We start from the raw sequence: 22,921 nt of genomic DNA on the forward strand, positions 1-22,921 counted from the left end.
TGAATGAATCTCAGAACCAGAATATTCATTGGAAGAAGAATACGTGCAGTATGATCCCATTTTTATGAAGTTCAAAAACATGCAAAACCAAACTATATGTTGTTTGCGGACACATATACATGAGGTGCCACACAAAGAAAAAAAAAGTCCTGGTAAAACAAGTTCGAGACAGCGTCATCTCTGGGGGGGAGAGGAACAGAAACGGGATCAGGAGATGCACAGAAAGGGCTTCCAGGAACTTGTGATATCTATTTTTCAAGTTGGAAGCCAGTTTCTGAATATTTTTATCAGGGGGAAGGGCAAGCAATGCACAAGCTTTGAGCACAAAATTCAAGGGAGTGGCCAAGACACTTGGGTATCAAGGTAAAAATATATATTTTTAAAGATTTTATGTATTTATTCATGAGAGACACACAGAGAGAGGCAGAGACATAGGTAGAGGGAGAAGCAGGCTCCCCACGGGGAGCCCAATGCAGGACTCGATCCCAGGACCCCGGGATCACGACCTGAGCCAAAGGCAGATGCTCAACCACTGAGCCACCCAGGTGCCCAAGGTAAAAATATTGTAATGCAATGTTTTTTAAATGAGTGCAAAAAATTCATGAACTAAGTATCAAACATTTATAGAAGGACAGGATTCCACCCTGCTCTTTTTTATTGTTGTTGTTAAAGATTTTATTTATTCATGAGAGACACAGAGAAAGAGAGGCAGAGACACAGGCAAAGGGAGAAACAGGCTCCACGCAGGGAGCCCAACTTGGGACTCAATCCCAGGACTCCAGGATCACACCCTGAGCCAAAAGCAGCACTAAACTGCTGAGCCACCCGGGCTGCCCTCCACCCTGCTCTTATATGACCTTGCCTTGCTAGCTATTCCCTAATCCCAGATCTGGTACAAATAAAACTTTATCAACAAAAATAGGCAGCCAGTGCACAGGCCACAGTTTGTCATTTGATTTTTTAAAGCATTACATTAAAATTTTATTATTCTTCAAAGTGTCTGTAGATTATAAACATACAAGCAGCACATCTACATACATATGGATATATGCAAATGCACTATTTTTTATTTGTGACATATTTTTTTATTTAAGATTTTACTTATTTATTTTAGGGAGGAGGGGAGAAGTGCCATAGGGAGGGGAGAGGCAGAGGGAGGTGGGGAGAGAGAATCTCAGGCAGCCTCCTCGCTGAGCACAGAGTCTGACACGAGGCTCGATCCCATGCCCCTGAGATCATGACCTGAGCTGAAATCAAGAGTCGGACACTTAACCAACTGAACCACCCAGGCACTCCTGTGATATATTTTTTTAAAAAATATTTTGCAGAAAGGGAAAAGCCAGTGAGAAGAACATCCACACCCAAAGCAACAATGGGCTGAGATAGTTCTATTGGTCATTACCAGGAAGATCAAGTGCTATTTCCCACTGCAAACCCCAAGCAGAGGGTAGGGGGCTTCACTCAAGGCTCTCCTGGCTGCGCCAAGGAACCTTCTCAGTCAGCCTTCCCCAGGGGGACAGCATTCTCCAGTTCAGAAGCCTTTTTGCCATCTGTTTTTAAATGTAATCTTTATCTTACTGCTGTGGAGGAGGCAGAGGAAGCCCCAATTTCCAGATGGGGAAACTGAGTCTCAGCAAGGTTAATTAACCTGGCCAACATTACCCAATAACGGATGGCAGAGGCTGGCTCATCCAGGGGGTTTGGAATCCATTCGACACTCATTCTGTCCTATGCCAGTTGACTGGCAGCCTTTCTGGGTTAAGAACTGCCTTGCCTGGTTTACTATGAAATCAGAAAGTGGGGTGATGCCAGTAAGCAAAGGGAGTTCCAGTGAAGCTCTTTGGGCTGCGCGAACGGTTTAATCCGAAGAGCCTGTTGCCACCGTGTCGCAGGAGGCCTGGACCCGTGTGCCTGAGGGTGGGTGGCAGCAGCTGTGTCTAATGGGCTCTCACCCCCTCCTCCCCCAAGGGTCCCCATGGGCTGCTTGTCAAGAGACTCTCTTCCAAGGCAAACAGCCACCCAGGGAGCCAGTGGGGCATTTGGGGAAGCAGCACTTAACTCTTTATGGTCACTAGGAGGCCATCTGCGGGGTGATCACAGGAACGCACTGACTGATGAGCAATTTCACAGCTGAGAAGAGCTCACCGTGTTTTCACAAAAAGCACCCCGTTTACTCCCAGACTGATTATGCAGTCACCGGGAGACTGACTCACCAGCATGTCGGGGCTGAAGATGTACCTCTGAGAGACCCTGGCTAGGGGCTGCCGTCACCAAGCGCCACGATCTGGGTGGCCTCACAGGGCACAAAGGCATCCTCGCCCTGTCAGAGGCTGGAAGTCCGGCATCAGGGTGTCGGCGGGGCCAGGCCCCCTCGGAGACCCCTGACTCCTCCGCAGCCTCCCCCAGCGTCTGGGCCTCAGTCAGTTCTCGGGCTCCTGGGCCTGCAGCCGCCTCCCCCAGTCTCTGCCTCCATGGTCGGATTGTATTCTCCTTGCGTGTTTCTGTCTCTCTGCCCAAATTTCCCTGTTCTTACAAGGACACTAGTTGTGTTGGAGTAGGGACCCGTGCTTCTCCTGCAAGACCCCATCTTCACTTCATTAATTACATCTGCGACAACCCCAGTTCCAAATAAGGTCACACGCTGCAGTCCTGGGGGTTGGGGCCTCCACATATCTGTGAGGGGGATTCATTCCAACCTGTAACAGGCACACCTGTCAGGTAGCAGAAACTGCCACTGAAGGGGATGCAGAAACCGCACAGGTAAGGTCCAGCACCTGAGCTGGAGGCTGGAAAGTTTCCCCCAGCACTGAGATTAAACCCCAGATACTAGGGCTCCTGGGTGGCTCAGTGGTTGAGCGTCTGCCTGGCTCAGGGCGTGATCCCAGGGTCCTGGGATCAAGTCTCGCATTGGGCTCCCCACAGGGAGCCCATTTCTCCCTCTGCCTTGTCTCTGTCTCTCTCTGTGTCTCTCATGAATAAATAAATAAAATCTTTAAAAAATAAAATAAAAATAAACCCCCAATACCAAGCTATAACCCCTGATGGGGCTCCTGCTCACCTCTCCCTCTCCCTCTCCCTGCTGCTCCATCCATAGACTCTTGTGCTCCTGAAACATGTCCAATGCATTCAGCACAGGGGTTCCTTCTGCCTTAAATGCACATCCGCCACCCCCGCACCTGTCATCTGGCTAACCGTTCAAGCCTCTCTGTGAGTGGCTAGGTTAGGTATCCCTGCTCCCCTACCATCCCTGCTCCTCTCTTTTAATTTTCATAGCATCCTAGACATCCACTCATTGCCACTATAACTGGTTCTGTTACATCTGTCTCCCCTAGCAGTCTGGATGCTCCATGAGAACGGAGATCTTGAATGTCTAGTCATCCCCATATCCCTGGTACCCACCCAGAGAGTAGGCATTCAAAAATATTTCTGGTTGGATGGACAGATGGAGGGATGACTTTTGAAGTCATCAACTCAAGAGTTACATTGTTCGGAAAGCCACAGTTCCTGGATACAGGTTTTCCTGCTCTCTGCAAGTTCACTGTATGCCACTTTGCTTTTACAAAAGACCTGCATTAGGACCTGTGTTCGCTAAGCGAAAGAAATCCAAAGAGGACTTTCACTTTTACAAAATGTCATTACTTCTTTGCTTCACACCATTTTGGCTCAAAAAATGTTTCAGAAGAATGTCCTAGTTTTGGATAGCAGGAGAGCTCATAATTCCAAAGCCCCTCCAAGACTCCAGAGCTGGCTCTGTAGCATAAAGAAAAGTGGACAAAAGCCCTGGATCTTAAGCAATCATATGTGACCCCAGGCCCTTCCTCCCTCTTGGTGATGCTGAGAGAGCCACGTAATTTCCCTGGACCATGTTTCCTCTTTTTCAAAGTAAGAAAATCAGACCCTACCTCCTCCCAGGACTATTATGATGGGGACTGCACTGCTTGGCACCTACAGGTGCTAAATCCATATGGGGGTTGGGAAGGGTCTCTAATTTGTCAGCGAAAGTCAGCCTTGGAATGACTAAACTCAGTTAGGAATCAGGACTTTTGGAATATACCCTTCCCTCCTAAGGGCCCTGCATTTCCCCATTCATTCAGAACATTTATAGAAATGCCTAGGGTAGCAGTTTCCAAACTGAGTTTCACAGAAGTGTCTCAGGGTCTCTACTGTCAGGGGACAGGAGGAAGGGATGGGGATGGGACACCAGGCCCCTGCTGCACACAACTCAGAGCAACTCCTCTTTTATCTGCTGATTCATATGTTGGAGGTTTATGTAAGATGCTTTTAGAAGAAGGGGCTTGTTTCTAAATAAGATTAATCATCAACCTTTGGAACGCCAATCTCTGACTTGCATTTTATGGACCAGTAAATGTAATAAATAAAGGACTAGAGTTGCCAATGTTTATTTCCAAGGAAAGAAACTACATAAAAAACAATCACCATCTATATAATTACCCATCATTCTATTTTAAAAAGGACATTTAACACCAGAAAGATATGAAGGATATTCTCTCCAACCAAAGGGCTATGTATTTAGTTCACAAACATGGATGATGGAAACACTGTTTCTTGTTTTATTTTTCTCACCCGGCTGGCAGCTGGTTGAAAACATCACCAGGTCACAAGCCTGGTCTAAGGGGCTGGTCTCTGTGCCCTAAATCCATGGGAGCTTTTTGTTAAATCTCCACCCTGAGAATGGGGTAGGAATGAGGTTCAGACACAGCTGATGCAGAGAGCCAGCACTTAGAACTACCTGTGTCTTTTGTTCTAAACCTTAGGTATGGCATTAACAATTTCATTCTGACACCAACACACAGCGCCTGACTTTGCAGGTCCCCCATGAGCATCTGCTGAGCGAATGAATGACCCCGGGGTGGGGGGCGGCGGGTATCTTAGGCACTCTGGACAGCTGTTGAAGTCTCCTCATTGGTCCTGTCCCCACAGCCTGATCCGTCTGTGATCTGCCCCAGGAACCGCAGCTCTGTCTGCATCTCACACCTGCCTGCCCACCCGCTTCCTCCACCTCTGCAAATGTGCATTCTGGGACCTGAGCAGATGCCTCGGTGCCAGAGCAGGCGAGGATGCAGCAAGGGGACCAGATAATCTGACAGTCATCAGCGGGTTAATAAGCAGGAACGGTGCCGATGGAATACTGCCCCAGCGGGGCTCCAGCACCTGTAAATCACATGGCATCACCTCACAGTCCAAAGCCTGTCTCCTATTTATTTCTGGGGCTCGAGATGAGAAAAGAAAGTTTGCAGTACCTACATGGAAGTCGTAGGTATTCAGAAAATCCTGCAAAAGCTTATCTTTACCCATGTAGAAGAGTTCCTGAATACAGCGGCTACTCCAGCTGGACCAGTGGTTCTTGACCTTGGCTGCCATGTTGCAATCACCCACAGAGTTTAAAAAAGTACTGATGCCTGGGCCCCACCCTCCATGGGGTTTGATTCATTGGACTGGGGTGCAGCTTGGGAATCAGAATTTTGAAAAGCACCCCCCATCCTGCCAACCTCCCCAACTCCCTCCCCCACCCCCCAATGGTCTGAATGTACAACCAAGGCTGGAACCACGAGGCTAGAAGAGGTTTCTTCTCACTTCATGGCCAGCTGAAAAGCAATGATGAAGGGGAAAAAGATTCCTGACACCCTCCAAAATGGGAATCTCAAAGAAGCAGAAAGGGCAATACTTATCAAATAGGTTTATGCTCCTCTTCTGAATTAATAATCATTCATATTTCCCTCTGGCTGGTCAATGAGAGAAGCAGATGGGAGCATGCATCACAGGCGTCCTACCCGCAGACCAGTGGGATTTTATGAGGGGCACTTGTTGATCTTGCCTGCTCAATATCCCTATGCTGGGAGTTATATCCCCCCAGTATTCCTCAGAGGTCCATTCCCCCTTAATTGCCACCCAACTGGACTCCACTCCATGGACTTAAGAATGGGCCAGTGACTAGGGCCACATAAGTGAATTCTATCTAACTGACTAGAAAGATCAGTTCAGGATAGACATGTGTGTGCTTTTGTCAGACCAATCAGAGCTAATACTGAAACTCTTTCTCCTGATGCACTTAGATCTATAAAAATGGAAGCCTGGAACAACCAAGGACCACTAGGAATGGGGAGCCTAACTGAGAATGAAACCCACTAGGAAGAAAGCAGGACAGAGAAAGAAATCGAGAAAGAACATGCCCTGTTGATACTGAGCTCCTGGATCCAGCCATTCCTGACACCCTGTTTGTATCTAGATTTTTTTTTTCAGTACACAAACCAGCAAGTTCCCTTTTATTTGCTGAAGCCAATTATATGATGGGTGTCTATTACCTCCACCACAAAAAGCCCTGTCAAATGCAATCTTGAAGGGTCTCTAGGCCAGGTACCCCTCTTTTGCCAATAATTCCCCCACTCCTCAGTCCAGGTTCTGTGGGATTTCCAAGAGGGAGAGAAACTGGGTAAGGGCAGACTGCCTCCTCTCTCTAGACTCCTGAACCCCCCATCCCATACATCTGCTTTCAGAATTACATTTACATATATGCAGAGACCATACTGTTTCTTGGGAGAATCTCTATTTCATTGTCTACCTCTCCACCCATCATCCCGAAAAACAGAATCCCAGACTACTAGGAAGAGGCTGTAATGGAGCAGTCACCTCAGTGTGGATAGGCTGAGCCGTGCGCATGGTGGTCCCTGACAGAAGAAACAGGGCCTTGACTAAATCCATCCTCATGAGGGTCAAAGGTGAAGTAGCCTCATTAAATACAGTGGAACAAAAAGCCTCACCAAAACCCACACTCTTGGCTCTCCTTGCAATTCCAAATCCAGCACTGAAAATAACTGCACCTCTTGGAATGGATGTGTGTGTGTGTGTGTGTGTGTGTGTGTGTGTGTGTGCATATATCTAATATATACATATGTTAGTAACATTATGTAAATAACAATTACTGATATTTATTACCAGCTCACTACATGCCTGGCACTGTGTTAGAAGTGCATACACATTCTCTGATCTAATCTTGCCATCACCCTCTGAGATCTGACTATTCTCCTAACTTTACAGGTGAGAAACTGAGGCTCAGAGACATCACTTACCTAAGGCCCCCTAGCCTGCAGGGGGCAGAGCCGGGATCTGAAACCAGGTCCTGTGCAGCTCTGAAGCTTAAGCCAAATCTGGCCTACCACCCGCATTTATAAATAAAGCTTTATTGAAACACAGCCCTGCCCACTCAATTATGTAAGGCTGCCCCTTAGTGAGAAAGTAGCCAACCCCTGGTGCTGGCAGAGGCACAGCCTCTGTGCTTTTTCAATTGCAGCATGCTACCCCCTACCCCAGAAGGTCCTGCTCAGCCCCTGTTTGGGTGACTAAACTTGGTTAGCCTCCCAGGGAGAGCCCAGCTCCTGGGGCTTCCAGACAACAGTGAGACCAAATGCTGCTGGGAAACAGAAAATAATGGGGCAGCAAGCTGGGTGTGTCAATGAACGGCTAAGGCCCTAGGAGCCAAGGGTCTTTCATGATGGGATCGGTAAGCAGGAGGCACTGGGCTTTATTTGTGTTCATCCAAAGGAGCATGCCATCCCCTGCCCCAGACAGGACATCTCTGCCATCTGCGCCCCACTCCTTCTCCGCAGCACTGAGCACCAAATGCTAGGCCTTCCTCCCTCGGGACAGGTGCTCTGGTTTCTGTGGGTGAGGAGTAGTCTTCCCTCCCTCCAGCACCCCCTACCATGTCCAGACTCTCTCTACCAAGGAATGTGGCACAGAGTGGCCAGCAGTGCTCAGGAGGCTGGAGAAGATGGGTCACCAGAGACAGGAGGGAGAGGAGAGAGAGAAAGGGATGGCGAGAGGCAAAGGAGAGAAGAGATGAGAGACAGAAAGGCAGATTGGCAGAAAGCAGGAGGGGGAAATGGATGCGGGTGCCCAGTGCCCACCCCGTGCCTGCCTGGCAATGCCCTGGCTTCCAGCAGAGGGAAGAACTGCTTTAACTGCTTTAACAGCCTCAAACAGCAGCATGGGGCCTGGTGAGATGTTTGCCACTTTCATCTCTGGCCAAGAGGAATGTGGCCTGAGATGAAGAGCAGGTTCTCAGATCCTGCCCAGCAGCTGGTGAGGCCTGGATATCAGAGCAAGGATGTGTGCTGGTAATCAGCCCGGGGCCCCAGCCACCACTGGTGGGCTGCTGGGACGAGGCTGTCTGAGGGCTAGGAAGCAGAAGGCAGCCTGTTATTTGGAGAAAAAGGACTCTCCCCATTCAAAAGGAGAAACAAATAAGCAAAATGCCCAGGGTGAAAAATCAGTTTTGAAAGCTACACCCTAGGAGCAGATGTATATCAGGGAGGATAGTCTCTGTGGCACGTGAGTGACAGTGGAGGTCAAGAGGGGGGCCCCAGGACACAGTCCTGAGGGTGGAAAGGAAGGCTGAGTCCACCTCTTAAAAAAGTTCCTGTTACAAGAATTAGCAAAGGACATCCCAGGTATGGGGGGTCTGGTCACTAGTTGGTGGCCCCCCCATGCAAATGTTGCCTAACCTATGACAGAATTTTTAAAGCATTTCCTCCGTTGCCAATATGTTAAAAGTTGTGTAATTGCCCACAGAAGTCTGGCTTCTCTTGGAAAAATTGGATGATCTGGTGACACTTTGTCCCCTTCCCATAGAGCAGCAATTGGCTATGAGTTGTGACTGCCTTCTTTAGAAGGGGTGGGTGCTCTGTGTTTTTCCACAGTCCTCACCTCTCCCTACTGCCTGACGCCAAGAGCATCCTTCACCCCCACCATGTCCCAAATGCAGATTTACTGAGTAATGACCATGTCCCTAGCAGGAGGCACTGGGCTTTATTTATTCATTCAAAACATACTTCTCAGCATCCACGAAGTGCCAGGCCTTGAGGCTGTAGCCATGAACAAGACAGACTGAGGATGTAGCCATGAACAAGACAGACAAAACATCGCCTTTCTGGAGCACACCACTTGGTGAAGAAAGCTGACCTTAATCCAACTAACACTTCATCTCCTATAGTCTATACAACAACCATATGATGACAATATGGTTACACTCATTTTACATACCAGGAAACTGAGGCTTGAGAATTTTCTTACGTTTAGAGAAGTAGGCATCTACATTTAGGGGTGTCTGAGAATATTTAACAATCATTATGGGATGGGCACTGACCAATCAGAACACACGTCCCACCAATCAGAACACAGGCCCAGCTAATCAGGAGATATGCTCAGCCAGTCAGAACACAAGCCCAGCCAATCAGATTAAATAGCGTTACAAATGCATAACAGCCCAACGTCTGCACCGCCTGTCTGTATTGCTTTTTACTGGGCAGAGATAATGACATTTTGTCCATCTAAACAATTTCTAGTTTTCAGACGGTGGTCACAGACCTCCCAACAATGAACATTCCCGTGAGATGGGCAGATAATCACTGGCATGCCCATTGGCCAGATAAAGAAACCAGGGCTCAGAAATGTTAAGCAATCTAGCGAGGGCCACATGGCCAAGGGGAGCAGCCCTGCGAGGAGAACCCAGATCTCCCAACTCCTGGCCTAGCGGTTTTGGCTGTGTCTCATGTGGCTTCTAACCAACCAGACTGCAAGTTCTCTGAGGTCAGGGACGGTAGCAGACATTTATTTGATGCCTCCATGATACTCAGTGCTATGATCTGAATGTCTGTGGCCCTCCAAATTTCGAATGTTGAAATCCTAACCCTCAATGTGATGGTCTTAGGAAGTGGGGTCTTTGGGAGGTACTTCGGTCATGAGGGTGGACTCTCATGAGTGGAATTGGATGTATAAAAAAGAGGACCCAAAGGGCTTGCAAGCCCCCTTCCAACATGTGAGAAGACAGTAAGAAAACACTGGCCAGGAGAGGGCCCCCACCAGAACACTATCATGCTAACATCTTGATCTTGGACTTCCCGGCCTCTAGAACTATGAGAAATCAATGCCCGGTATTTATCAGCCACCCAGTCTGTGGTGTTCTGTTACGGCAGCCCTAATGGACTAAGACCCTTAACATATCAGGAATTCAATCAGTACTCACATGTTCAGACATGGTGGTGGGAGGAGTGATGTCCAGCATAAACCGACAAGGATCAAAACTGACCAAAACCCAAACACCATACAGGAGTGCTGATGACTACAACACTTAGGTAGTGCTTTTTACACACTAGGTACCATGCTCAGCACCCTCTCACTTCAGCTTAGAAACCATTCCACAAGAAAGGCATATTATGCCTATTTTAAAGATGGGGAAACTGAGGCTCATAGACATTAGGTAAACAGAGATAAGATTCAAACCCAAGCTTGTCCAACTCTCAGCTTGGTGCCTGGCCAATAGTGGGGTGCTATTGGTCTTGGGAATGGCCCTGAGCCTCTCCCCAGCACCATGGGTTAACGTTCTCTGGGAGGCTGTGTGCGTCCTAGAGACTCCCAGGGAATGTCAGAGGGATAGTAAAGAAACTCCTTGCCAGGGATCACAGAGAAACACAGTCCAAGGGAGATGTTGGAGAACTGAAAGGGTTTTCTGCATAGCATGGAGACATGGCCCCACTAATTTGGATAATGAACTAACTTGGCCATGTGGATGTTCCTCAAAACCCCTAGGATAGGGATCCCATTATTCATTGTTACTCTAGTGGACACTGGTTATCAGCTTCCCTGGCATTCATTCTCCATTCTTAGATAAAACCCACAATTCCTAAGCCCAAAAGAAAAGATCACAGCCTAGGATTAAGCCAATAAGTTAACATCCCACAAGTCTGACCCCACTGATTGGTTTAGAGGAGAGCACATGGCCACGTTGATTTAAATCAGTGCATCTCAGACCTCAACAATCTCACTCTCCCATTCTGTACCAGAGTAGGGAAGGGACCTCCAGGATCATCTTACTACCACATGGATCCTAAAAGTGAAACCATCCTGGGGAAGAGGCAAGTCAAGAGATACAGAGAGACTGAGTCCTGACATGAACTGAACCCCCCTGATCCAGCCATACCTGCAGCCTACACAACCCCTGGACTTTTCAGTTACATGTGTCAATACATGACCTTATTACTAAAAAACAAAAAACAAAAACAAAATAACAAACCCACAACTTGGATTATTTGTCACTTGTGAGTGTTAAGCTCTATATTAGTACTACCACCACCATGCAGTGATAAAGACTACCCTGTTTCCAACCAACAAAATGGTTTTTAGCAGTTTTGCTTGAGTGCCTGTTTCTTTGGTCAGGTAAGGCAGGAGACTACCCATAACATCCCAAAGACTGCATCAAAGTCCAACAACTTCAGCCCCTGCCTCAGTAATGCCAAATTCAGGAAGCACCGCAGCTCTGGAGGATAACAGAATCCTTTCTCTTTTGTCCTCTAGACCCTGAGTAACTGAAGGCTCACAGTGCCAGCTACAGAGTGAATGTTCAAAAATGTTGTTGTCCACTCAAAAACATTTACATGTTCCAGCTCCATGCAGGGCACTGTGGATACAGTAACAAGCAAGAGCAAAGTGGTCACAGCTCTTGAGAAACTGATAATGGGGAACAGGACACTAAACAAATACTCATATAAACAAACAGATGGCTGTGGATTATGATAAGTGCTTCAGAAGGAAAGCGCAAGAGACAAGAGAAGACGTAACTGACATAACTCGGGGAGTTAGGAAATGCTTTCCCAAGGAAGTAGTGATTGAGATGAAGTGACAACAATGACAGGGTATCCAGTAGCCCATGCATTCAAAACAGGAGAGGACGCAATTCACTTAAGATCATGGTAGAAACTGGATTTGAGGGCCAGATCACTTTGGTGGACTGGATATGGGACTAAAATGGATATAGAAAGATCCATTTGGAGACTACTGAATAGTCTGGACCAGGGTGGTGGTGATAGAGGAGGAGATGGAAAGAACTGGAAGAAGAGAACTCACAATATATAACCCCTGAGCCAAATCTGGCCCCTTGCCAGGCTTTGTAAATAAAGTTTTATTGGAACACACATCCACACCCACTTTATTAGAAGACAGTCTATGGCTGCTTCATGCTACATGGCAAAACTAAGTAGTTATAATAGAGACCATATGGCCTGCAGATCTGAAAGTATTTACTACCTGGGCCTTTACAGAAAGTTTGTCAACCGTTATTTAGAAGGTCAACTCAACAAGACTTGGATATGGGACATCATGGAGAGGAAGGGCCAAAGATCACACCTAGATAAAATCCAGACTTGCTCAGTTGGGTAGATATAAAAGATGAGGCCACTAGAGATGAATTTTTTTTCTTGGGGAGGGAAACAAATTTGATAAGAGCAACCCAGGATGGGGAACCTAGGTGGCTCAGTGGTTGAGTGTCTGCCTTTGGCTCAGATCGTGATCCTGGGGTCTTGGGATCAAGTCCCACATCAGGCTCCCTGCAGGGAGTCTGCTTCTCCTTCTGCCTATGTCTCCGCCTCTCTTCATATGTCTCTCATGAATAAGTAAATAAAATCTTAAAAAAAAAAAAAAGCCACCATGCCCCAACTGGTGTCTCCTGGAAATGAAGTCTGACCAAATTATGTGCAGAGAACACATGCAACTTAGAGTCTAAAGGTACCATGGTTTCTAGTCTCGGCTCTGATGAGTTGTATAAACTGAAGCCAAGCATGGATTTCTCCTCTTGGAATATCTGTTTCTTCATTTACAGAATGGGGATGAGGGAACATGGGTGAGGAAAATGAATACTGGGTGTACATCGCGTAGTTCTACAGCCACATTACTTGTTACTTATTTTCTCGTTGCTATAAAATTGGTTGAAGTACTCAGCCAGGGGTTGGGGGATATTACTGGGACAAAGGTACAATAAGACACACTCCTGATGACAGGGAATGGGTCTGCCCACGCCAACAATGTGTACCTGACTAAGAATCAGGACTCATTCCAATAGATATAAATGATCCCCTGGCTGCTAATGCCAACCACTTACCAACCAATTTTTGCTGTCACAATTCCTGATGGGAGCAATCATAACAAAAGGTCTAAGGTTGTCTGTTGCATGCTGAGCCCAAACTGTTTGTGCTAGGGCAAGAACTGCAAAATTACAGAGAAGAAAGGGTTGATGATAAAAACCCAGAAGCTGCCTCACCTAGAACATTCATAACTATATGCATGCACCACGCACACATACGCATGCATGCTCACACACAATTACCAGCCCCCTGTACACACAAATAGTGTCACCTTTTAAAGAAAGGTACTGTTTCCTTCCTCTAGAGCACGTTCAGTAGCAGCAGACTCTATAATTTTACAATCATCTTGGCATAATGGAGAAAACTATTAGTTAGGCATAAGGAGATCCAGGTTCAAATCTCAGCTCTGAAACCCTAGGCAAGTTCCCTTTACTCTCTGGCTTCAGTTTCTCCATCTGTAAAATAAGGGCTTAGACTCAGTGATTTCTCAGTTCCCTATTAGGCCTGAGCTCTATGATTTTAGAACAGAGGTTAAAAATTGAGAGCCCCAAGACCAAATACAGCCCACAAATCTGTGGGATTAATACCACCTCAAACAGTGTTAAAAGACTTTTCATTGGGTGGTAGCATTTTAAAATTGGGAGATTTCTCATAAAAGTCACAGTCTCAGGGCACCTGGGGGGCTCAGTGGGTTAAGTGTCTGCCCTAGGCTTGGGTCATGATCTCAGGGTCCTGGGATGGAGCCCCAAGTAGGACTCCTTGCTCAGTGAGGAGCCTGCTTCTCTCTCTCTCCCCTTGCCCCGCAGCCTCCCCACCATTATACCCCCTGTTCGTGCTCTCTCTCTCTCTTTCTCTCTCTCTCTCTCTCTCTCTCTCAAATAAATAAATAAATAAAACCTTAAAAAGAAAAGTCACAGTCTCTGACTTCTTTGGAAAAATTTAAACACCTAGTCCATAAAGAGGGACTGCCCTGAAAAGCACACACCACCACATAAGTAGAAATCCTGCCCAAACCGCACAGGCTGTATCTAACATGGAGAAACGCAGACAAACCCAAATTGAGAAACATTCTGTGGAGAAGCTGGTCCCCGCTCCTCAAAGACGTCAAAGTCACAATGAAGAAAGGCTGAGGAACTATTCAAGCCTGACACAAGGACTTAATGCAATATGTAATCCTGGATTGGATCCTGTGCCAGAAAAATAAATTGCTATGAAGGATGCTATTGAGACAATTGCCGAAATAGGAATATGGTTAGATGAAAGTCTTGAATCAGTGTCAAGGTTACTGAACCTGGTGCCTCTGTGTACCTCTTACATAAGAGTGTAGATGACCCAGTCCCAAATGGTTGACAAAAATGAGAGAGAAAACAAGGTGGGGGATTACAGAGGAAGCAAATGTAAGGAGATGTTAAAAATGGATGAATCCCAGTAAAGGGGGTACAGGAATCCTTTGTAGTGTTTTTGCAGCTTTTCTGTAAGTTTGAAATTATCTCAAAATAAACAACTTTTTTAAGTTGTCATATAACCAAATGATTCTCAAATGTTAGTGTGCGGAATCCCCTAGAGTTTTGGTGAAGATTCAGATTGCTGGACTCTCTCCTCAGAGCTTCTGATTCAGCAGGTCTGGAAGGGGGAAAGTAAGAATTTGCATTTCTGACAAGCTTTCAGGTGATGCAGACGCTGTTGGCCTGGGACATGCTTTGAGAAGCCCGGGTACAATCTAGCTTAAATGGTGGAAGTGATTATCAAAAGAACAAGACACAGGATGAGTTTTTTTAAAGCAGGATTGACAGAGAGATGGCACAGGGGACTAGTATTCTGCATTACGAGCCTTTGTGGATGCTACTGGTTTCCAGGTACACATATCTTAATGGCTATGAAGCGCCTAGACCAGCACCTGCCTGGCAAGCGGCACATGGTCAGTGTGGGTTAAGGACCTGCTAAATTATAGCAAAATTTCTAAAATACAGCAAAGATGCCAGGCAACAGGGGTGCTGCCTTGTATCTGCTGGGGGGAGGCGAGATGAGGAACAGCACTTTTAACCTGCTCATTTGTGGGGAGAAACATTCTCTGGGACCCTCCTATGTGATAGATGGGTTCCCCCTTGAAACTGCCACCATTGAGTCAGGCCAGACAGAGATTTCTCAAAAATCTCAAATTTCTGAGATGAGAACATGGTTCAGGCAGCAAAGTTCTGTCAAGACATGCACTTCTCGTCGTCCTCTTCAAGGGGTAATGAACCTTGGCCTCAAGCCTCATTAAACCCCATTATATAATCACCCCCATCCCGAGTCTCTTTATAACCCTCCAGTGGCTGGTTTCTTGGGACCATGCAGTTCAGCTTCATCAGTCTTTATTGCTACCTGCTGCCTCCCTCAACAAATCAGACTTCTGACTCAGCCTCAAGGCACACGGGGACCAAGCCCTCAGCTGAGGGTCAACTCTGTCGCCTTGTGTCCATGAAAAAGCACAGGAAATGCTCAGCGAAGAGATGAGGAGAGCACGTCTGGTGAGACAGGACAAGGGGAGGGCACACCATCATTCAAGACACCTGTGAAGGACTATATTTTATAGGATGGGGGCCATGTATAAAACCCCAGCTGGTGCCATTAGGACCAAGAAGGGGAAGTCTGGAAATCATTAGTCATCTGTTCCCTTTGGGAGCTACTGCCCTGAAGTCCTAGACCCCCATAGGCAGCTAACGAAGAAACACCCAGAAAACTGCAGGTGGGAAAAGTAGAGCATCATTCCTCATCTTCTACTAAAGATGTCCAGGATAAACGAGTTGCAGAAGGTGTCTGCAACTCATTCTTTTGGCTGCGTTCTGCAGCTGCCTGGCCCCTACAGGCAGAGCCACCACCTGGGACAATGGCCCCTGAATATCGACACCGGAGTCTGGCAGGGTAACAATTTGTCAGCCAGCATGGGTGCTGCTCTCTGAGTGAGCACAGCATGCTGATAAACGAGAGGCATCCTTGGGGCAAGGCGGAACCCCACAACACAATTCCCCAAAGAGGCAAGGATGCCAGAAGGGAAACTGGCACAAGTTAAGGTCCCTCCATGATAAGCAACCAGGTCTCAGCGAAGACAGCATGGCAGTTGTGTTCCTCACTCAGCACCATAGAATGGGGACTTGAGAACGAAGGCAAACTCCTACCTGCCCTTGTGATCTTGGGCCAGCTACTCAAACCCTCCCAGCCTCAGTTTTTCATCTGGAAAATAGGCATAAGAATAGAAACTACCTGATGGAGAACTGGGAAGCTTATATAATGCAAGCAAATTGCTTTGCCTGAATTAACGGTGCCTGCAACATCGTCAATGCACAGTAAAGGCCAATTGCTATTATTATCATCATTTTCATCATTGTTACAAGTTATCCCATCATAGGACAGGCAGCAATCACTGCCAAACCTACCCTTTATGACACTTCGTGCTCTAAGCACCAGCCCCTGTGCTGGGAAACTTACACCCATTCCTCATTTTGTCCTCACTACATCATTGCCAGGTTAAAACAGACTCAGGGGGCTCAGTGAGTTCCCAACGATATGTCAGCAACCACTTAGTTGCTATACTCCCAAAATCACTTCCACCAACCGGTAATGAATGATGATGAGTCATCACTCTCTCCCATCTAGACAGTATTTTCTGCATTCTGAAGAAGACTTTTATTGGGGATTATAGTGGCAGCCTGATACCCTACAAGGAGCCACCAGCACACAGCTTGTTGGACCAAAACTGGTCGGTGGGTAGGGGGCATCCGATCAGACACCATCTGGGCCACATGACGTGACCAAACAAAACACAGAAGAAATGCCTCGAGGATGGGAAGATAAGTCCATTGTTCTCTACTTCTTTGGGAGGTAGGTTCACTCCTGAGTCACCATCTTCCACTGAGTGGTAAGGTTTAGTAACTTGTGTTTTGACGACAGCCTCAGAGAAAGGTTCCTCTGAAAGCTGGGGCTCCGATACTCCCTTCTCTACCCTGCTCGTCACTCCCAGACCAGGAACATAGGGTAAACTCAAGGAGGGGAAGTCCTTCTCATGACCCATCAGAGGAAGCAGGGCACCCTGAGGGTCTGAGTCTCTGCCACTCTACAGGCAGATCTGTCTAATGCTCTAATGCTGTCCCCAGGTGTCTCCAGCAGGGGTAACAAGATGGTGGATCACAGTGCAGCCACAGCCAGATCTGACAGTGACAAAAGGACAGACAGACTCAGCCTGGCAGGGACACAGCTTCAGCAGCTCCCTCCACTGGGTCAGAGGGAGGAAGGCTGGCACTGGGACCCAGAGGCAGAAAGGTCTCTTCTGAAGCTCATAGTAAGGGGAGAACAAACAAGGGTGACCCAGTGCCTGACCCACGCATCCTCCCAACTGTCCCAGCCCAGAGTCCTCAGACCAGCATTCTAAGTGATCAAAAGATTTGGTAACTGGGTTAGCCTTGGAATCACAGAGTTTCTAAGCTTTGGACTGGACCCCTGTGGAGTCATTTATTATACAACGGGGGAAACTGAGACCCAGACAGAGAAAGGAATTCGCTTCACCAAGGAACAAGGATACAGGCTAGAGTTGAAACTGGATTCAAAACCCACAAGGCGGGCAAGATCATTTGTCCTTTTGAGTCTCAGTTACCTTATCTATAGAATGAGAATTATAATGCATGTCTCAAAGTTTGTGGTGAGTTTGAACTGTGGTGAGGAAGAGACAGAGGTCACACAAGCAATTGGTGGCACCATGAAAACTCTAACAGAGAGCTTCTCATTGCCTAACCTGGAGCCTATTCTACTGGGCTGCCTCTGTTTCCATCCTTTGTTAGGATCAGTGGAAGTGGGACTGGCCCACGGGATTCCAACTAATATTTGGGATACACACTCATTCTCCTGCTAAGATTCAAATGTTACTTTTCTCCTTTACGGAAGATCAGAGGGCGACCTCTCTTCATACAAGGACTGGGACCGTCCAAACAGTAAACTGTGCTTCTGTAGCCTCTTAATGCTAAGGGCTGATTTTAATTAAGGACTTTGCTCCTACTCACAGGCAAGTGGAGCAGCCTCTCCTCTTACATGGAGACCAGGGCAGGCATGAAAAGTCGGGAGCCATGGTGAATCTTCCCAAGACTTTCTGGCAGGAGAGGAGGGGTCTAAATGAATAAGTATGTGGTTTTTTAAGCAGGCTGAAGATGCTTCTGTTCTGGACAGAGCTAAAGTGCAGAGCTGTGGTTAAGCCCCCAGAGATGGCCATGGTAATATCACTCATAGGACACTGATGCCCAGAGACAGATGGCTGCTGGAGGCAGCCACCCGGCGTCATGCCAAGGTAAATTCCAAGCACCCTTAGGGCCATGGGGAAGTACGTGTGTATGCTGGGGGGGGTGAACTGAAAGACATTTTCCCACAGCCCCCTAATTAATCATAAAGTCAGAGGATATAAATGCTGCCAGGGAAACGGACCTCATAAACATCATAACAACAGCTACCATGTATTAAGCACTTACTGTGTACCAGGCCCTATGCAGCTGACTCGACAGGCAGGAGCCGATCTAATCCTCACAACCACCGATAGAATGCATCTACGGTTAGCCCCATTTTACAGATGAAGAAACTGAGGCTTAGAAAGGCTCTGCACTTGCTCGAGGTCAGGCACACAGCTCAAAAAGAAACAGAGCTTGGCACTGGTACCTGGCATCACCCTCTGGGGCCATGAAATCCTGCCTCACCCTGCTGCTATGATACATTTGATACGTCATCACCCCCTTTCCTTGTCTGGGCTCCCAGGCCACCCTCTGACTGCCACACAGGCCCACCCCCACAGAGTATTTCTGGTCTGACAGTGATTTCTCTCGACAAATTAATAAATTGGCCTTCTGGTGTTGATATGTGTCATGAGTCTATTTTAGTTTGCTTGATTCAGGACCTGTGCCCCCCAGGCACAGACACAAGCCAGACTCTAGCTAGAAGTTCTAATTGATGTCCACATTGGTCACTTCTGGTTCTTCTGGTCCCTGCAGTGGATGCACAATGCACATGTGTGGACTGTAAACAGTTCACCATTCTGCCCAGGCCTACCATCCAGTGGGGCTAAAGCAGAGCATCTGAGCCCAACAGTCCTGATACTGGACACCATGGTGGAGGTACAGTGTGCAATTTTCCAAGGAAGAGGAATAACAGATTTCATGAAATTCATGGTGGAGGGTCCATAGCTTCCCTAAAAAAAGTTCAAAGACCCTTATGCATAGGTAAAGAAGAGAATCCCACATTTAGAGAAAGACCCCCAGCTGAATATTTGAGGGATCTTGGATCAAATCACATGTGGTGGTAAAGCTTATCTATTCTGGAGTTAGGAAGAGCCAGCTTCCAAGCTTGCCTCAATGACTCAACAGCTGTGTGACTTTGTCAAGTTATTCAATGTTCCCGAGCCTCTGTTTCCTCATCTATACAATGAGAATAACTTGTCCGCACAATGGCTTGTTGCAAGAACCAAATGAGGTCATGCGTGGGGGTTATGAGCATGTACAAGTGCTCAGTGAACATCGCTTCTTATTTATCAGAGCAGCAGCATGATCACCCCATGGCTGTACTGGGGACCCAGGGTTCCTCCCTTCCTGCTCTAGCAGCCCCTCCTCCTCCTCCTAAATTCCCAGTCCATAAAAGTTGATATCTGAGCTAGAGGACGGGTTGGGCTTTTTTTTTTTTCAGGGGCTCCCCTCTGACCACATCTGTGCCTGTTCAGCAAAATGGGCCTCTGGGCAGAAAAGATTAAACGTCTTCTGAAACCTCAGCCCTGGATCACCAGAAAGTTCCATTTCCGTTCCGAGTAATAACCACTTTGTCTCCAGCAGAAATTCGCGGGAGCAGAATGTAAAACACCTCAGGCCATGCTCAACTCAGTTTGAACCCAAATACATCTTTGAAATGAAAGGTTATATGTGTTGACCTGAGTGGGGCAAAAAAAAAAATTACAAAATTTAATCATAGATGCCTTATCCACAGCAGCCCGAGAAAAATCCTGTGACCCGGCAGCCAAGAAGCAGAGAGAAAAAGCTGATGTTTCCTTTCATGCCCTGCATGCTTGCTTCCCCTCTGTCATCCCTCCACACCTGCAGGCAAAAAGAGTAGGAATATAGGACCAATGACAACAGCCAGTCAGCCTCCTGAGTACTAATTACGCCCCTTCCCTTCGAAACCATCCCAAGGGGCGTGAGCGGCGCAGGTGGGAGGTGATTGAGCCACGTTCAAAGTGTTTCAGGAGCGTTTCTCCGCAGAGAACACGGAGTGTGCACCTGGCAGACAAGAAGGTACAACAACCCCAGGCGGGAGGGTGGGTGACTTACTTGCAGAGAAGTTGGTCTCAGTGTGGACGGGAGGGGTGGAGGGCAGGAAAGGTGCGTGTCCCACAAAGAAGGAGCGCAGGGAGCGCTCGGACAGGAGTGGGGAGCGCTGCTGAGAAGGAATGTTCTCACAGCTGCCCACGCTGCTGTGAATCTTGAGGTTCAAGGGTTTGCTTTTCTTCTTGGCTCTGAAAGAGAGACAGAAGAGAGGACAACATATCCATAAGTGCACACAGGCAGACCCAGTCTCTCTAACATGGCACCAATGGGGCACCTGGGAGGCTCAGGGGTTGAGCATCCGCCTTCAGCTCGGGGCATGATCCTGGGATCCCGGGATGGAGTCCCACATCAGGTTCCCTGTGGGGAGCCTGTTTCTCCCTCTGCCTATGTCTCTGCCTCTCTCTGTGTGTCTCTCATGAATAAATAAAGAAAATCTTAAAAAAAAAAAATGGCACCAATGTCCACTCCCCAAACTGACCTGGTCTGTTGGGGCTGCTCCATCTCCCCTTCAGTTTGGTTCTGTGCTGTTTCTCACCTACAACCCTTTGCTGGCGCTGTCCCCACAGCCCAGAATAGCCTCCCCATCCCTGGATGCTTAATCTCCATCAGTCTTCTCTGACCCCACTCTGGTGTCCTCTCCTCCAGGAAGCTTTCCCTGATATTCCCTTCCCTCCTTGCCTGGACTTCAATTCTATGATATTCTGTGTGTATCCCTGTGGCTATACTTTCTTATTTTCCCCAGCCTGTTCTTTTAGTTCTTGTCTCCCAAGTGAACTATGGGTCTTCAAGGGCAATGATTCCCCGTATTGTTCATTTCTCTGTCCTCAACCATTAGCACAGAACCTGGCACACAGTAGGTGGTCATTAAAAGCCTATTAAATGATTAATCTGGATTATGACTGGAATTTAATCATGCTGCATTCTAATTCCTTGAGGGCAGGAACCCTGTGGTTTTCCTTCCTGGATCTTTCAGCCTCTGGCTTGGCACCAGTTGAATGGAATGAACCTCTGGAGCTGGTTTGGAAATGTTTCTCCCCTTCCCAAGGAGATTAGGTGATCAGTTTAACAGAGTGTGATTTAGAACAGCATCCCAAACTAACCATTCTACCCCCCCACCTCCCTCCCCCATCCCCACCCCCCCTCACCCCCCACTGAAGCCCCATTCAGGTCTAGCTCGGAGTTGGGTGCCATCTTGTGGCCAAAGTGAACCATCCTTGCATGTGTTCTCCTAGATGGAGAGCCCAGGAAGGTGCCTTAATGAAAGACTAGAGGCCTCCCACTCAGGCAGCCTAAAAGTCACCCTCTCCAGGACGCCCGCTGCTCATCAGCTATAAGGAATCCAAGTGCACCTGCAAAGTCACTTCCTCACAGAGCTTGGGCTGGCAGCCTTGCTTATTATATCCCTAGGGGTCTGCAACAAGGCCCAGGAAGGTACTTCCTGTTATAGCAGGGCACAGTGGCTGGCTCTCCCTGCCCATGGGTGGAGAAGAGAGAGAAACAAGGGAGTGTTATTTCATTCCACAAGAATCTCCAATGGTGGAGATTCAAAGAGGCATCTACACCTAGGTAGTATAATTTTGAAGTTGGACTCGCAAACTTTGCGGTCAGGGAAACCAGGTCCTCGTTGTGACCTCAGGAAAGTGATCTCATCTCTTTGTGCCTCAGTTTCCTCACCTGGACAATGAGGAAAATAATAGCATCTACCTATAAGATGGATGTTGTGACAATTCGATGAGATATGAAATAACATACTTGGCACAGAGCCCGGCACAGAGTGAGGGTTCAGGTTACCTGTTATTAATATCACTATGGCCAGGTTAAACTAGGTGTCTCTTTGGTATGGAATTAACCTGGAAGGAGCCAAAAGTTAAAGCTGAGCCATGTTTTTCATCTGAAACATCTGGCAGCTCTCAACCCACCACTACCCTTGGCAGATGAATAGGATGCAGTCATACCCTCTGGCAATAGATATCATCATTATTTCCAAAACACTGACAGGAGCCTTGAGGCACTGGGCCACCAAATGACAAGGCCAGATCCCTTGTATAAGGATAACCAAGCCCAACACAGCATAAGTTTAACAGTAGTTCAGTAACTACTACAAAGTCAATTTGCTTTACTAACTCAGGACCACAGATGGAGAAGAGAAGGGGAATATGTAAATAAATGTTAGTTGGACAGATGGATGGATAAAAAGCTGGCTGGCTGGCTGGCTGGCTGGGTGGATAGATGGAAAGAAGGAAAGAAAGAAGAAAGGGAAAAATAAAGGTAGGAAGGGTAGAAGGATGAATGGACAGGTGAGTGGATGGATGAGGAAAAGGACAAAGGATAGATGAATGGAAAAGAGATGGATAGAAAGATGGATAGAAGGATGGATAGAAGGATGGATGGGTGAATAGATGGATGGATGGATGCAGGGGTAGATGGATGAAAAAGCTGAAGGACAGGAGGATGATGGATGGATGGATGGATGGATGGAGAAGTAGATGTAATGAAGGAAAAGAGGATGGGAGGATGGAAAGACAAATAGGAAATGAGGGCAGGAGAAAGAGAAAGTGGAGAATGAATGGCTATTTGATGAGGATAGATGGAAGGGAATCATATCACTTCCTGCCCACCAACGAAGTCTTCATGGACAGATGTGGGATTCACCTTTACCATCTG

General features: G+C 47.4%; 1 protein-coding gene across 2 annotated transcripts in view; it reads right to left on the reverse strand.

Annotated features, from left to right (window-relative positions):
- KSR2 (kinase suppressor of ras 2) overlaps nucleotides 1-22,921 on the reverse strand; it is a 408,105-nt gene that overhangs the window by 151,319 nt on the left and 233,865 nt on the right. For both annotated transcript variants that reach the window (XM_072722940.1, XM_072722941.1), the window contains exon 5: nucleotides 20,261-20,445. In XM_072722940.1, the coding sequence (XP_072579041.1) occupies nucleotides 20,261-20,445 (185 nt within the window). The remainder of the gene's footprint in view (nucleotides 1-20,260; nucleotides 20,446-22,921) is intronic.

The sequence above is a fragment of the Vulpes vulpes genome, chromosome 10 (assembly GCF_048418805.1).
Source record: "Vulpes vulpes isolate BD-2025 chromosome 10, VulVul3, whole genome shotgun sequence".
NCBI classification, from domain to species: domain Eukaryota; kingdom Metazoa; phylum Chordata; class Mammalia; order Carnivora; family Canidae; genus Vulpes; species Vulpes vulpes.